This window comes from Ascochyta rabiei, chromosome 13 (assembly GCF_004011695.2).
Source record: "Ascochyta rabiei chromosome 13, complete sequence".
NCBI classification, from domain to species: domain Eukaryota; kingdom Fungi; phylum Ascomycota; class Dothideomycetes; order Pleosporales; family Didymellaceae; genus Ascochyta; species Ascochyta rabiei.
The window spans coordinates 749,240-761,935 of NC_082417.1; the positions used below are offsets into that span (position 1 = coordinate 749,240).

General features: G+C 57.7%; 6 protein-coding genes across 6 annotated transcripts, besides 8 other annotated features; 3 read left to right on the top strand and 3 right to left on the bottom strand.

The window, feature by feature from the left end:
* Positions 1-147: 147 nt before the first annotated feature.
* EKO05_0007832 (uncharacterized protein) lies at positions 148-585 on the top strand (the record flags this gene model as incomplete). The annotated part of the gene is made up of 1 exon (XM_038946349.1): positions 148-585. One exon carries the CDS (start codon positions 148-150, stop codon positions 583-585), a length of 438 nt encoding a protein of 145 aa, XP_038797032.1.
* Positions 586-1,288: 703 nt separating this feature from the next.
* Positions 1,289-1,306: a tandem repeat.
* Positions 1,307-1,955: 649 nt separating this feature from the next.
* On the bottom strand, positions 1,956-2,871 carry EKO05_0007833 (uncharacterized protein; the record flags this gene model as incomplete). The annotated part of the gene is made up of 2 exons (XM_038940989.1): positions 1,956-2,162; positions 2,212-2,871. 2 exons carry the CDS (start codon positions 2,869-2,871, stop codon positions 1,956-1,958), a joined length of 867 nt encoding a protein of 288 aa, XP_038797031.1.
* Positions 2,872-5,472: 2,601 nt separating this feature from the next.
* EKO05_0007834 (4-coumarate--CoA ligase) lies at positions 5,473-7,272 on the top strand (the record flags this gene model as incomplete). Its single annotated transcript, XM_038941149.1, has 3 exons — positions 5,473-6,938; positions 6,991-7,153; positions 7,204-7,272. The coding sequence occupies 3 exons, from the start codon at positions 5,473-5,475 to the stop codon at positions 7,270-7,272; spliced, it is 1,698 nt and encodes a 565-aa protein (XP_038797030.1).
* Positions 7,273-7,391: 119 nt separating this feature from the next.
* Positions 7,392-7,432: a tandem repeat.
* A 42-nt stretch (positions 7,433-7,474) lies between these two features.
* Positions 7,475-7,587: a tandem repeat.
* Positions 7,588-7,785: 198 nt separating this feature from the next.
* Positions 7,786-8,194, bottom strand: EKO05_0007835 (uncharacterized protein; the record flags this gene model as incomplete). The annotated part of the gene is made up of 3 exons (XM_038941061.1): positions 7,786-7,890; positions 7,947-8,071; positions 8,146-8,194. The coding sequence occupies 3 exons, from the start codon at positions 8,192-8,194 to the stop codon at positions 7,786-7,788; spliced, it is 279 nt and encodes a 92-aa protein (XP_038797029.1).
* Positions 8,195-8,260: 66 nt separating this feature from the next.
* Positions 8,261-10,687, top strand: EKO05_0007836 (Transcription factor mbp1 (MBF subunit p120); the record flags this gene model as incomplete). The annotated part of the gene is made up of 1 exon (XM_038946348.1): positions 8,261-10,687. One exon carries the CDS (start codon positions 8,261-8,263, stop codon positions 10,685-10,687), a length of 2,427 nt encoding a protein of 808 aa, XP_038797028.1.
* Positions 8,263-8,294: a tandem repeat.
* Positions 9,053-9,127: a tandem repeat.
* Positions 10,392-10,426: a tandem repeat.
* A 73-nt stretch (positions 10,688-10,760) lies between the features above and the next one.
* Positions 10,761-10,807: a tandem repeat.
* Positions 10,808-11,086: 279 nt separating this feature from the next.
* Positions 11,087-11,118: a tandem repeat.
* Positions 11,111-12,589, bottom strand: EKO05_0007837 (Serine/threonine-protein phosphatase 2A activator 2; the record flags this gene model as incomplete). Its single annotated transcript, XM_038946347.2, has 1 exon — positions 11,111-12,589. The coding sequence occupies one exon, from the start codon at positions 12,587-12,589 to the stop codon at positions 11,111-11,113; it is 1,479 nt and encodes a 492-aa protein (XP_038797027.2).
* Between the last annotated feature and the right edge of the window lie 107 nt (positions 12,590-12,696).

Here is a 12,696-nt window from a genome sequence, read left to right on the forward strand (position 1 = left end):
CATGGTAAATATCAACATCTAAGAGTGGCGAGTGTGACTGTTGGTCTAACACAGACAGTGAAGACCTCCTAACCCTCCTCCTCTCACCCACATCTGCTCCTTTGACGCTCTTTGAGACTCTAGCCTCAACCTTCGATCCTATGAACCATGAACCGTGAACCATCGCCCGCGTCTCGTGCAGCGATCCTCCACTATTTTCCCCGCTCTCCAATCGTCCGCGACATCTCTGCAATCGTCCCCGCCCTGTTGAACGATACTGAAATCGTGACTACCCTAGCAAAAAACATCGGTTACTACCATGCTCACGATTTCACCTCGGATACAGAGCTCGAGTATCTCCTTACCCAGATCCTTTTCTGTGATGATGAAGAAGGTAAAGTACATCAGAACCTGGATAACCGAGTACATCAACTCTACCATTTCGCAAAGCGCCAGATTGAGCAATATTGCAACATCGTCGTCCCCGCTCACAGGTCGCGCGAGGTGGAAACCCATCAGAGAACGTTGAAGAAGACTGTCCGACACCACAAAAAGAACTGGCGACGCAAGTGTGCAGCAGCCCGTTCGATACTGCCCGAAGAATGACGCATCCCATGGGCTATCCCATTATAATTGTTTGCAAATATGTGCGCACCCACTTCGAGTTCGGAACGTCGATTCTTCAACACAGACTATGAAAGCGGACATAAGTAACTAGCTAGTTTTCCGTAGTTGTCTCGTTTTGCCCAGCATGCTGTCACCCAATCTGTCACTTTCACTGTCAACCAGCTATAGCTGGCCAGTTGGAACCTCTCGCTTGTGTATGGCGTATTTTGATCGTAACGGTGCAAAAGTTCGTGCAAATCCGGGGAGGGTGCGTACATTTTTGCAAGCACCGATATCGTACGGCTGCTCAATCTACGCAGAATTCTCCACGGACGTGAGTGAGATGTACGAATTGCTAGATCCACCAAGTCCGCATTGAGCTCAAGCATGCCGGTCGAGTTATCCCAGCTTGGGTGTGGGATCACGCCGGCCCCGGGTCGTGGTACCGGATAGAAACACAGACCAGCGCGCTCCCAGGATGGCTGAGTCTATGGTCGCAGCGCCGACCTGTGAAGCTGAGGGGTTTCTCGACAACGCGAGTGCCGTTAGAGTCGCTGTGTTTTCAGTCGGACGAAGAAGTTGCCGACGTTACGGCCATGTTGCCACACTTTGCCAATCTTGCGCTGTAGAGCCTGTTCCTTTGACAATGCGAAATCCATCATAAGAGTTTAGCAGATTAAACAGATATTCAAGACTTTAGCACTTTTTTTTTTTTTTTTTTGAAATCCCACCCTGAACTCACAACAACTGTACCAAGACCCACTCCAGCATCGCATATTAACACCTCAAGCCATGCTGCTCACTTTGTCGTTGACATCCCACTGCTAGCAAAAACAAGTCCAGCCCTGGAAGTTCCTTGTGCCAAAGCGGAGATCCCTCAACCGGAAGTTTCCCAACCCTGTTTCACCACAAGCTTTGGAGTAAGCTCTGTGAAACGTGCGCCGTTTCCACATGATCTTCACACGGAAGGGGCAGGCTTAGGAAACACCAAGTGGGGCTGCCGAAAGTCTAAACGCACTTTCGAGTCGGAGTTGCAGGCTGTGTGTCTGGAATTGCTGAGATGGATAGGAGGGAAGTTGGAAATGTCGAAATCGAGGCAGGCATCACAGAATATGGTAGAGAAGAGAATTAATCAACAGATCCAGACTCGCTATATTCACACTACCACGATATTATGTACCATGCGGTTCCCAATCCACCATACTGACTACAACGACAACAAACACTAAAAGAAGGTATGAGTGAGTTGCAGTAAGGAACGGGCATCAACACCTCTAATAGGTAGCTTAGCCCTCTATCAGCTCATATTCTAGATTGTCCAGCAACTACCAAACTTTCGTCCAGCCCATGCACTCCGGTGAGTGAAAGGCTTACTCGGGCTTGCCAAGGATACCGCGGGCCATGTGGCGCTTGCGGAGGTTGTACTCGACGGCACGCTTCTTAGCCTGGGTAGACTGGGTGAAGGCAGCGGAGCCGCCGAAGGGACCGGCAAGAGCGGCGTTCTGCATGCGGACGACGCAGACATTCTGGGCGCCACCGGCGGTACCCTGGCAAGTCATACCCTGGGGCATTTGAACCTGTGATTGTTAGCTTGTGTAGTGAAGATGGCGGTGGATAGAGGCGTACCTTGACGGGGAAGTCCATGACGGCAGCGGCAGAGAGACCACCGATACCGATACCAGGAACGTCCTGGGTGACAGTGGCGGCCTGGAAAGCAGCAGGGTCGGTACCACCGGAGGTGGCATCGATCGCAGCCTTGAGGGGACCAGCACCGTCCTGGTTTACCTGGTGGAAGGTCATGGTGATGGTACCGTCGTCGGCAGTGGTAGGGAGACCAGAAGTGGCACCCTGACCGGCAGCAGCAGCAACACCATTCTCCTTGGTACCCTTGGGGGTCTTGGTTCCAGCAGAAGCAGCAGCACCGCCCTTGCCGCCCTTGCCGCCGGTCAGAGCGTCGAGGAGACCACGCTTGTTGTTGGCAGCGGCAGCAGCGCCACCGGCACCACCAGTGCCCATGAACTTAGCGATGGCAGCACCAGCGTCGACGGGACCGCCACCCTGGGTGCGACCGAGAGCAGAGGCCTTGCCGCCCATCTCCTTAGCACGGATGATGGAGGTATCGGCCTCGGAGCCGGAAAGCGGGTTGCCAGAGTCGCGGGGAGTACCGTCAATGAGAGAAAGACCGGGCATGTTGACACCGTTGGCGCCCTGGACCTGGGTGATGACACCGTGGGCGGAAACGGAGCTGGCAAGAGCAGCGGCGGCGAAGGCGATGGAGTAACGCATTTTGATTGATTGGTTGGAAGAACTTGAAAAGTTATTAAGAGTTGTTGATAAGGAAGGTCTGAAGATTGCTGGTGAGCGTGATAGAGTTTGAGCTGATTAAACAAGCGGCCGGCGCAAGAAAGTAATTAGTATGAAGGAATGGGAAAGTGAGTCTGGAAATGTTGTGGATGTTGATGATTCTCCTGGAGGGTGAGCACCTCGTCTTATATACTGCATTCAGCACCGTTGGGACCACACAAAGCTTAGCCAGGCACAAGCATCCGCTATTGCAAGTTGCCGTGGACTAGACCGTATTGCACTGAATCAGGTTTCCAAACGTTGCGATAGCCATTGTGATACCTGATGCACAGACTCTGAAGGAAGAGCTGAGACGATGCTGGTCGAACGATCTCCCGAGAGACCCACTATGATCGTCTTCACCAGGATACGCACCATGAGTAGATCTTCTCCAGACTCTCAAAAAGGTAGGATCCACAGTGGCATACGGGGATGTGTCGGCAGAAGATTGTCGCGTTTTCGTCCACCGCATTGACGTTTGGCATTTGAGGACTCGAAGTGTATCAGAAGCCAGGCCTCGTTCTATGCTTGGCGATCGAAACAGCGGATTTGAGTCTCATCTTGATCCAAGCGTTCCCGCGGACTGCAATGCATAGGACATGAGTGCCAACCCAAAGCAGTCATCGTGGGCCTTCGATGACGAGGATGACTGCGATGTTGTAAAAACCGTCTGAAGGTCAATGCGGACATGCAAAGGAACATATGCACCCGAGAATTTTTTGGGTCGGCTGGTAACGAGCGTTTCAGCAACGGGGCTTGAAACTGTTCGGGTTGGAATCGGTTGTAGTTAGTGCAGTGCAGCTTGACCGGTCTTCTTGTGACAACCTTCCGACTGTTTCAGGAGCTCCCGAGCACCCTCAGCCATGGTCAAGATTCTTTTTGACAGTTCCCCTCTTACAGAACTGCAGCACTGTAATCTACGGTGAGACTCAGGATCAGAACTCACATCAGCTTGCGACTGCTTCAGAGCGGGTCGGTGAAGCGAGTGCGAGGTTTGGCCGGGGTTGACCTGGCAACGTACCGCATACTGCACGCTCATTCTCATGTTGTTACTCTATCGCAGCGACGTCATTAGGATGTTGGTGCGTCATGGTGGTGAAGAACTCCTGAGGGATGGAGATGGACCGCCACGCCAAGGCACGCTACCGAAGTCAACCTTTCCACGACACAGGATTAACACGTTGCAATGTATCGACACGCCTCATGTCGAACCTGAGCCGCGAAGCCACAAGAAAACAGCGCGAGTGCTGATCTATCCGTTCGAGGTCGTCGTCTAGCTATGGTCGCCGTCACATTGTCAGTGTTCGAGCTGGTCAACACCCAAGAGGATCTCTGATCATGCCCATGAAAACCATGCGCTCAGCGCTTTCTCAAACAGGCAGCGAGAGAAGTAAAAGACATCGATGATGCTGTTAAGAGGCGATAAAAATCCAGAGTTGAGAGGGCAGGAAGTGCTATTGACAAAACCTGGATACAAAGAAAAATTGCCAAAGGCGAGAAAGCACCAGCATGCAATCACCGTGCACAGTAAAACGCTCTTGCATGAGGTTTCCATTGCTCCTTGACGATAGCAATCTGTCAAGCAGTCCTACGAGTTCAGAACAGGTGGTAGCCATACCGTCGCAATCACCCAACATCCCAGTATCTATCGTGCCAGCTCTCTACAGCTCCTTCGACGTGCCTGCTTTCGTCCTCAACTTCGACTTTGTGACAAAATCACAGAAACACTTGTTCATGACGAGCACCAACCCATCACATCAAACTTGACACTTCACAGTTATAAAACAACCAGCAGCACCACCCCACACATCCCCTCTCCCAACCACAAACCAAAGACCATCGACCCTATCTACAGCCAACCAACATCCTCATCCCACCTCGCCCTACTAATCCAGCCGACCGCTCAATGCCTCGGCCCACCGCTTCCCCGCACCCCATCCCAAGCCACGCCCTGGCTAGCACCAACGCGGCTAGCAGCCCACGCAGCCTTGTGCTAGAGAGTACGGGGCAGCGAACCTCGGTCTGGGAAAGCTAGGTACCCATCTTCACGTACTCACAGGCCAGCTGTGATCCGTATCTTGACCCACGACCTCTACTCTACTCTACTCTACTCTCGTCTCGAGCACCTTCGAAGGAATAGCCAGGTGAGTTTCACACAGCGGGAAACCCGCGAGTGGAGAAGAAGCATGCTGATGCTGGTGATGTGGGTGTCAGAAGAGAGGGTAGCTGTTGGTTTACTAAACTCAGTGAGTCGCTAAGATTCACTCGGTCAGAAGCCGGGGTTGAGAGCGGGCCGGGCTTCAGGTATAAGCGCGATTAATCTTGGGGGGCAAAGCCTTTGCGTCGGCTACTAGCAGATCCAGGGTTTTTGTTTATCTATGGGGAAGCGGTTTTTTTTCTGGCTCTTGACTGCATACACTCTACGGCACGGTATCTTGTAAATCTCGTTGCGGCTGGAGAATACCTCGCTGCGTCGGAGAATCAAGTTTGCGCGAAGTCGCCTCGTCGCACGCAGCGCCTCGTTACACGCAGCCTATCGTCACCATGGTCATTCAATCCCGCTGGAACATACCCGTCGCGCCCGTCTCGCTCCCGACCTTCATCTTCGACTCGCCGCACGGCGAGCTGCCCAAGACAGCTGCCTATCTGTCGGCAGTAGAGCCGGACAAGCACTTTCTCTCCCTCGACGACTACCGCCTGTATGCGAAGCGCCTGGCGTCTGGCCTGCGGCGCGCGGGCTTGCAGCCTGGCGAGCGCGTGCTGCTGTTCTCGGGCAACACGCTTTTCTTCCCGTCCGTGATCATGGGCGTCATCATGGCCGAGGGTGTCTTTACGGGCGCAAATCCGACGTACGTTGCGCGCGAGCTGGCATACCAGCTGAAAGACTCGGGCGCCAAGTACCTGATTTGCGCGGAAGCAAGCCTGGACACGGGGCTGGCGGCGGCACTAGAAGTTGGTATGGCGGCGGACCGCGTGTTTATCTTCGACGACGGGACCGCAACGTTTGAGGGCCGCAAGGTGGAGAAGGATACCCAGTTGGGCCGCGTACGGCACTGGACGTCTCTCCTCGATACGGAGCAGAATGGCCATACGTACGCCTGGCCCGATCTCAAGACGCCAGAAGAGCTAGACAGGACGGTGGCGCTCAACTACTCCAGCGGCACCACGGGCGTAGCCAAAGGTGTCATGATCACGCACCGCAACTACGTCGCAAACTGCACGCAGCAGATCTACATGCAAACGCTGTCGCCCAAGTACCAGCAGAGCCTACCCAAGAAGCGGCTGCTGTGCTTCCTGCCCATGTACCACGCCATGGCACAGGCCATATTCTGCGTCAACGCAATCAAGCAGCGCATCCCTGTGTACGTGCTGCAGAAGTTCGACTTCCTGGAGATGCTCACGTACGTGCAAAAGTACGGCATCACGGATCTCGTGCTTGTACCGCCTGTGCTGGTCGCCATGGCCAAGCACCCAGCGACCAAGAAGTTCGACCTCAGCAGCGTCGAGAATGTGAGTAGCGGCGCCGCACCGCTAGGAAGGGAAGCCTCCCAAGAATTTGAAAAGCTGTGGAAGAACGGACAAGTCAACGTCCGGCAAGGATGGGGCATGACCGAAGTAACGTGTGCGGCGACCATGTTCGATCCGTCCAAATACTCAGCGTCCTTCTCCGTGGGCGAGCTGGTGCCCAACTGCGAAGCCAAGATCGTGCTCGACGACGAGGGCAAGGTCGAAGCGCGGCAGGGCGAGCGGGGGGAGATATGGGTGCGAGGGCCGAACGTGATGAAGGGGTACTGGAACAAGCCTGACGCTACCGAGGGGACGTTTGGGCCGGGGAGGTGGTTGAAGACGGGGGACGTAGCTTATGTGGATGAGGAAGGGAACTTCTTCATTGTGGATCGCAAGAAGGAGCTCATCAAGGTCAAGGGGCTGCAGGTTGCGCCGGCGGAGCTGGAGGCCATGTTGCTGGATCATCCGGAAGTGCAGGACGCGGCTGTTATCGGCGTGCCTCAGTGAGTTGGCCTGTTGAATGTTGCTTGAGAGCTGGATGCTGACTGTGCGCAGCAATGGCGATGAAGCGCCGAGGGCGTATATCGTGCCTCAGAATCCCGACAAAGCCACGCCTGAGCTCGCCGAAGCTATCAGGTCGTGGCTTACAGAGCGCGTGTCGAGACATAAGCGGCTGGAGGGTGGTGTGCATTTCATTGATGCGGTGCCTAAGAATCCAGTAAGTTGCCGATTCGTCGAGGTGCAGATGAAAAGCTAATCAAGTGACAGTCTGGGAAGATTCAGAGGAAGCTATTGAGGGAGCAGGCTGCGCTTGCGGATACGAAGGCTAAGTTGTAGCGGATGCATTTTGACAGCAGACACTTGAATTCTGAATTGAATGTCATGGCATTTGGCGCTGCGCTGTGTGCCGTGTGCAATCCCTTCTTCGTTAGACGGTCATGCTGCCTTGTTTATATCTGTGTGTGTTGTGTGCTGTGTGTGCTGTGTGTGCTGTGTGCAATCCCTTCTTCGTTAGACGGTCATGCTGCCTTGTTTATATCTGTGTGTGTTGTGTGCTGTGTGTGCTGTGTGTGCTGTGCGTGCTGTGTGTGCTGTGTGTGCTGTGTGTGCTGTGTGTGCTGTGTGTGCTGTGTGTGCTGTGTGTGCTGTGTGCAATCCCTTCTTCGTTAGACGGTCATGCTGCCTCGTTCACATGCTACCGCTGCTGTCAGTGCTGCACACGTCTGTTGCTGGAAAAGAAGCCGCAGCGTCGAAATTGAATGCCATGTCATTGCGTGTCCGGCCGCCGAGGTATATACATGCAGCAGGCTCTGCGTCTCGCCGTGCCGTGATGTCCCATTTTTTTTGTTTCTAGTTGCTTCGCGCTCCATTCTTGGCTGCCCTCAGCTCGTCCATCTTGGCGACGCGCACCTTGAACTCCTCATACTGGCACTTCTCGTAGGTGTGGCGCTCGTTCTGCGGACGGTTAGTGATGCCCTGTGCCGTGGTCTGGGGCCGCAGTGGTCGGGTACCTCGCACTTCCACGGCAGGTAGTACTCGTCGTGCCGGCAGCGGTTCAGGGGGATCAGGAGGTGTGCGCACGAGTCCCTGTAGGCGAGCGGCAGACGGGCAGCGCTCATCTCCTCGCGGGTGGCCTCTGTGCACAGCGTCAGTGTCGAGCTCCCGGCGGGCATTGCGGCCAATCGGCGGGCGGTGGTTGTCAGCACGCACTCTGGTCGCTGAGGCCGACAGCATTCTTTATCGATTCGGTGACGGTCATGGTGGGTGCGGGTGTGGGGGCGCGGCAGTGGCGGGCGAAGAGGGTGCGGGCGGTGCGGTGCGGTGAATGTCGTCGGTCGTCGGTCGTCGGTCGTCGGTCGGCTGGGGCCAGCGAGGGCTTGGCGGGGCCAGCGACGGGACAGGGACAGGGACACGCGTCGACTTCACCGCGTCGGCGCGAGATCAGCTGCTTCTCCACGCGACGCCCGACCCTGACGAGCGACGCTCCACATCCGCCACTTCCCCCCGCCGGACGCAGCCAGACGTTGCCAGACGTTGCCAGCCGTGCTGTGCCCCGGCCAGCGCCACGATGCCGCCGCTGCCCGACGGCAAGGTCTACTCGGCGACGTACAGCAACGTGCCCGTGTACGAGGTCAACGTCAACGGCAACCATGTGATGCGCCGGCGCGCCGACGACTGGATCAACGCAACGCACATCCTCAAGGTGGCCGACTACGACAAGCCCGCGCGCACGCGCATCCTCGAGCGCGAGGTGCAGAAGGGCGTGCACGAGAAGGTCCAGGGCGGGTACGGCAAGTACCAGGGCACCTGGATCCCCCTCGACGACGGCCGTCTGCTGGCCGAGCGCAACGGCGTGCTCGACAAGATGCGCGCCATCCTCGACTACCTCCCCGGCGACCGCAGCCCTCCGCCGGCGCCCAAGCACGCCACGGCCGCCTCGAACCGCATGAAGCCCCCGCGACAGAGCGCCGCCGCCGCCAGGGCCGCCAAGAGCGCGACCGCGGCTGCGAATGCCATTGCGAGCGCCAATGCCGCCCAGAAGCACGTCTACTCGCTCGAGTCGATCCAGTCGTTCGTCGGCGCCCACTCGCACGCCAGCGACGACCCCTACGACACCCACTCGCAGCTGCCCTCGCACGCGCACTCGCACGCGCACTCGCACTCGCACTCGCACTCGCACTCCCACTCGCACGTGTTCCGCGACGACACCCCCGACAACGAGACGGTCGTGTCCGAGTCGATGCTCGGCGACCACGACCTGCTCGACGCTGCCCACTACTCGGCCGACAGCCGCAAGCGCAAGCGCGGCATGGACCAGATGTCGCTGCTCGACCAGCAGCACCAGATCTGGGCCGACCAGCTGCTCGACTACTTCATGCTGCTCGACCACAAGGACGCCTACTCGTGGCCCGAGCCGCCGCCGGGCATCAACCTCGACCGCCCCATTGACGAAAAGGGCCACGCCGCCATGCACTGGGCCGCCGCCATGGGCGACGTCGCCGTCGTCAAGGAGCTGATCCACCGCGGCGCCCGCATCGACTGCCTCTCCAACAACCTCGAGACGCCGCTGATGCGCGCCGTCATGTTCACAAACAACTTCGACAAGGAGACCATGCCCTCCATGGTCAAGATCTTCCAGCAGACCGTCCACCGCACCGACTGGTTTGGCTCCACCGTCTTCCACCACATCGCCGCCACCACCAGCTCCTCCAACAAGTACGTCTGCGCCCGCTGGTACCTCGACTGCATCATCAACAAGCTCTCCGAGACCTGGATCCCCGACGAGGTCACGCGCCTGCTCAACGCCGCCGACCAGAACGGCGACACCGCCATCATGATCGCCGCCCGCAACGGCGCCCGCAAGTGCGTCCGCTCCCTCCTCGGCCGCAACGTCAGCGTCGACGTGCCCAACAAGAAGGGCGAGACGGCCGACGACCTGATCCGCGACCTCAACTCGCGCCGCCGCATGCACGGCCGTCCGCGGCAACCATCCTCGAGTCCCTTTGCACCGCCGCCTGAACACCGTCTCAACGGCTTTGGACGGGACCTCGAAGGCGGGCCTTTGCTGCCCGTCCAGCTGCCCAACGCCAGGGCAGAGCGCTCACCACCCCACCAATACCGCAGCCAAACAGCATCCCACCTCATGACCAAAGTCGCGCCTACACTACTGGAAAAATGCGAAGAGCTAGCCCTGGCCTATGAGTCCGAACTGCAAGAAAAAGAAGCCGAGTCTTTTGACGCCTCGCGCGTCGTCAAGCGGCGACAGGCCGAGCTCGAAGCCGTGCGCAAGCAGGTCAGCGAGCTGGAGAACCGCGTGCTGGATCTCGACGACGAAGACGTCGACACACGGCAAGAAGACGAGCTGAGCCAGCTAGTAGCCGAAGCCGAAAGCCTGCTCGAAATCGAGCAAAAAGCCGAACTGCGCCGTTTGCTCTCGGCCACGCCCCAGCAGGCCGCCTCGACCTCGACCTCGACCTCGACCTCGACCTCGGACGACGCACACGACAAGCTCCGCCTCGCGCTGCTGCTCTACCGCGCCCAGCTCGAGCGCAGAGACCTGGTTCGCGCCGTCGTCGCCAACCTCAGCGTTGCCGGCATGAGCGAGCGACAGGGCGTCTACAAGGGCCTCATCGCAAAGGCCCTCGGCGAGCGCGAGGAAGACGTCGAGTCCATGCTGCCCGAGATCCTGCGCGAGCTCGAGGAGGCGCAGACCCAGGAGCGCGCCGAGGGGCTGGAGACGAGTCCGCTGTGAAGCACGCACTCGTGCGCACACCCGTCGTGCAGAGTGTGGCTTTGTTGCGTTTTTCCTTTCCCACTTCATCCTCTTGCTGCTGTCGCTGCTGTTGTTGTTGTCGTTGTTGTCGTTGTTATTCCTGATGCAAGCTTGTTCGTCTACTTTCTGATTCCCCACGTGTGGTGTTTTTGAGTCGGGAGTTTTCTGGCCATGCACAAAGGCATGGCCGTGTCTTTTATTTGTTTGTGGGTTGGTTGGGGGCGTGTTGGGGGGTTGGCCAACAGTGGGACTAGCATTCTACCTATTCCGTGTTCCTGAATGAATCGAATGCGAGGGTTTGCATTCGGTGCCTACGCGCACACACGCTACTTTACTGCTCTGTTCCATGTTCCGTGTGCTGTGTTTTGCTCGTCTTGGTCAATCGATCAATCAATCAATCAATCAGTCAAACGGCACCCTACGCAGCCCCCGCGCGCCGCCTTTCCTCTCCTCCCCCTCGGCGCCCACCGCAGCCGGAACGCGGATGCCGCAGCAGTCCCCCCACCCGACGGCAGCATGGACGTGGCGCTTTCCCGCCTCGTCCGTAAACACCTTGACCTCCCCGCCCTCGGGCTCGTCCTCTTCGCCAGGGACGCCCGCGTCGTGCTCGGTGCTCATGCCGTCCACGGCCGGGACCAGGCTGCCGAAGAGGAAATGCTGCATGACGGGCAGCTTCTCCAGGATCTCCTTGACGAACATCTTGCGCATGCCGCCCTCGATCTTGGCCCAGTTCCTGCTGGCCGAGATGTCGTCGAGCATCGGGCTGTGCCATCGCAGCCCCTCGACGTTCTTCACGCTGTTGACGAACTGGATCTGGTTGAGGTACATGTACTCCCCGCCCTCCTCCTCGAGCACAAGCGCGTTGTGGATGCTCTTGGGCGTGATGTAGGCGTGGTGCAGCAGCTGGCTTGCCCCGAAGAGGAACGGCAGGAACTGGTAGTCGTCCAGCCCCCACACGCCGTGCGAGCCTGCGGGCTCGAGGTAGTATGCGCCTTGGATGCGGCGCATGAGGCGGAGGTAGGCGGGCAGTACGACGAGGGCGAGCGCGGGGAAGGTGGATGGCGGGAGGAGCGAGAGCCGATTGAGGCACAGCAGCCAGAGGAAGAAGTTGAGCTCGTGGCCGGAGCCGTAGTCGATGCGGCGCTTGTTGCCGAACGAGTTGAGCAGGTAGGCCGAGACTTCATCGACTTGTTGGGGGTCGGTGAGGCCCAGCTCGGCGTGCCATGATGGGAGCGCTTCCTCGACTTTGTCCAGGAAAGTGCGGAAGACGGGGTTGCCGAAGCGCGAGCCGGTGTCTTCGGGCGGACAGTCTTCCTGAATCTTCTCTGCTTCTTGTAGAATCCGCAGTATCTTGCCGAGTGTGTCGGTGATGTCGCTGTCTCGCACGCTGGACACGGCGCGGTCCTGCACGCTATCGGCAATGGAGAAGACAAAGGCCTGCACGAGCGTGCATGTTGGGCTTTTGAGGAAGAGCTGGTGGTCCTCGGGGCTTAGTATTCGGCGCGAGGGATGCGTGTAGGCGTGCGAGGAGAGGTCTGGAGGTGGCGCGAGCGCAGGTGTTGGCGGGGGCGGGGCAGACGGCGGTTCGCGTGCGATGGAGGTGCGTTTTCGGGGGATGAGTTTGGGCAGTTTGGCGCTGAGATCTGGCGACGGCGAGGCTGGTGGTGGTGAGGTCGGTGTTGACGTTGTTGCTGGCATCGTGGTTGTTGATAGTTGGTGGTGCAGCTGAAGCGCGAGGTCAACGATCGCCCTAGTGTAGACATCCTGAAGCGCCTCCCTAGGACAACACAGGCTTACAGTGTGATTTGGATCATTCAACATTCTAATGATATCTAAAGACTGTACTGTTACAGTTGCTAGAATCGAAGTTGTTTCTAGCATGGTAGTTGTCGATGGTCCGTAAAACAACTAAATGTACAAGCTTCACCTTGATTCTAACATTCAAACACTCATCCTCAGACACAATCACAATCTGCTCTACTGTTACT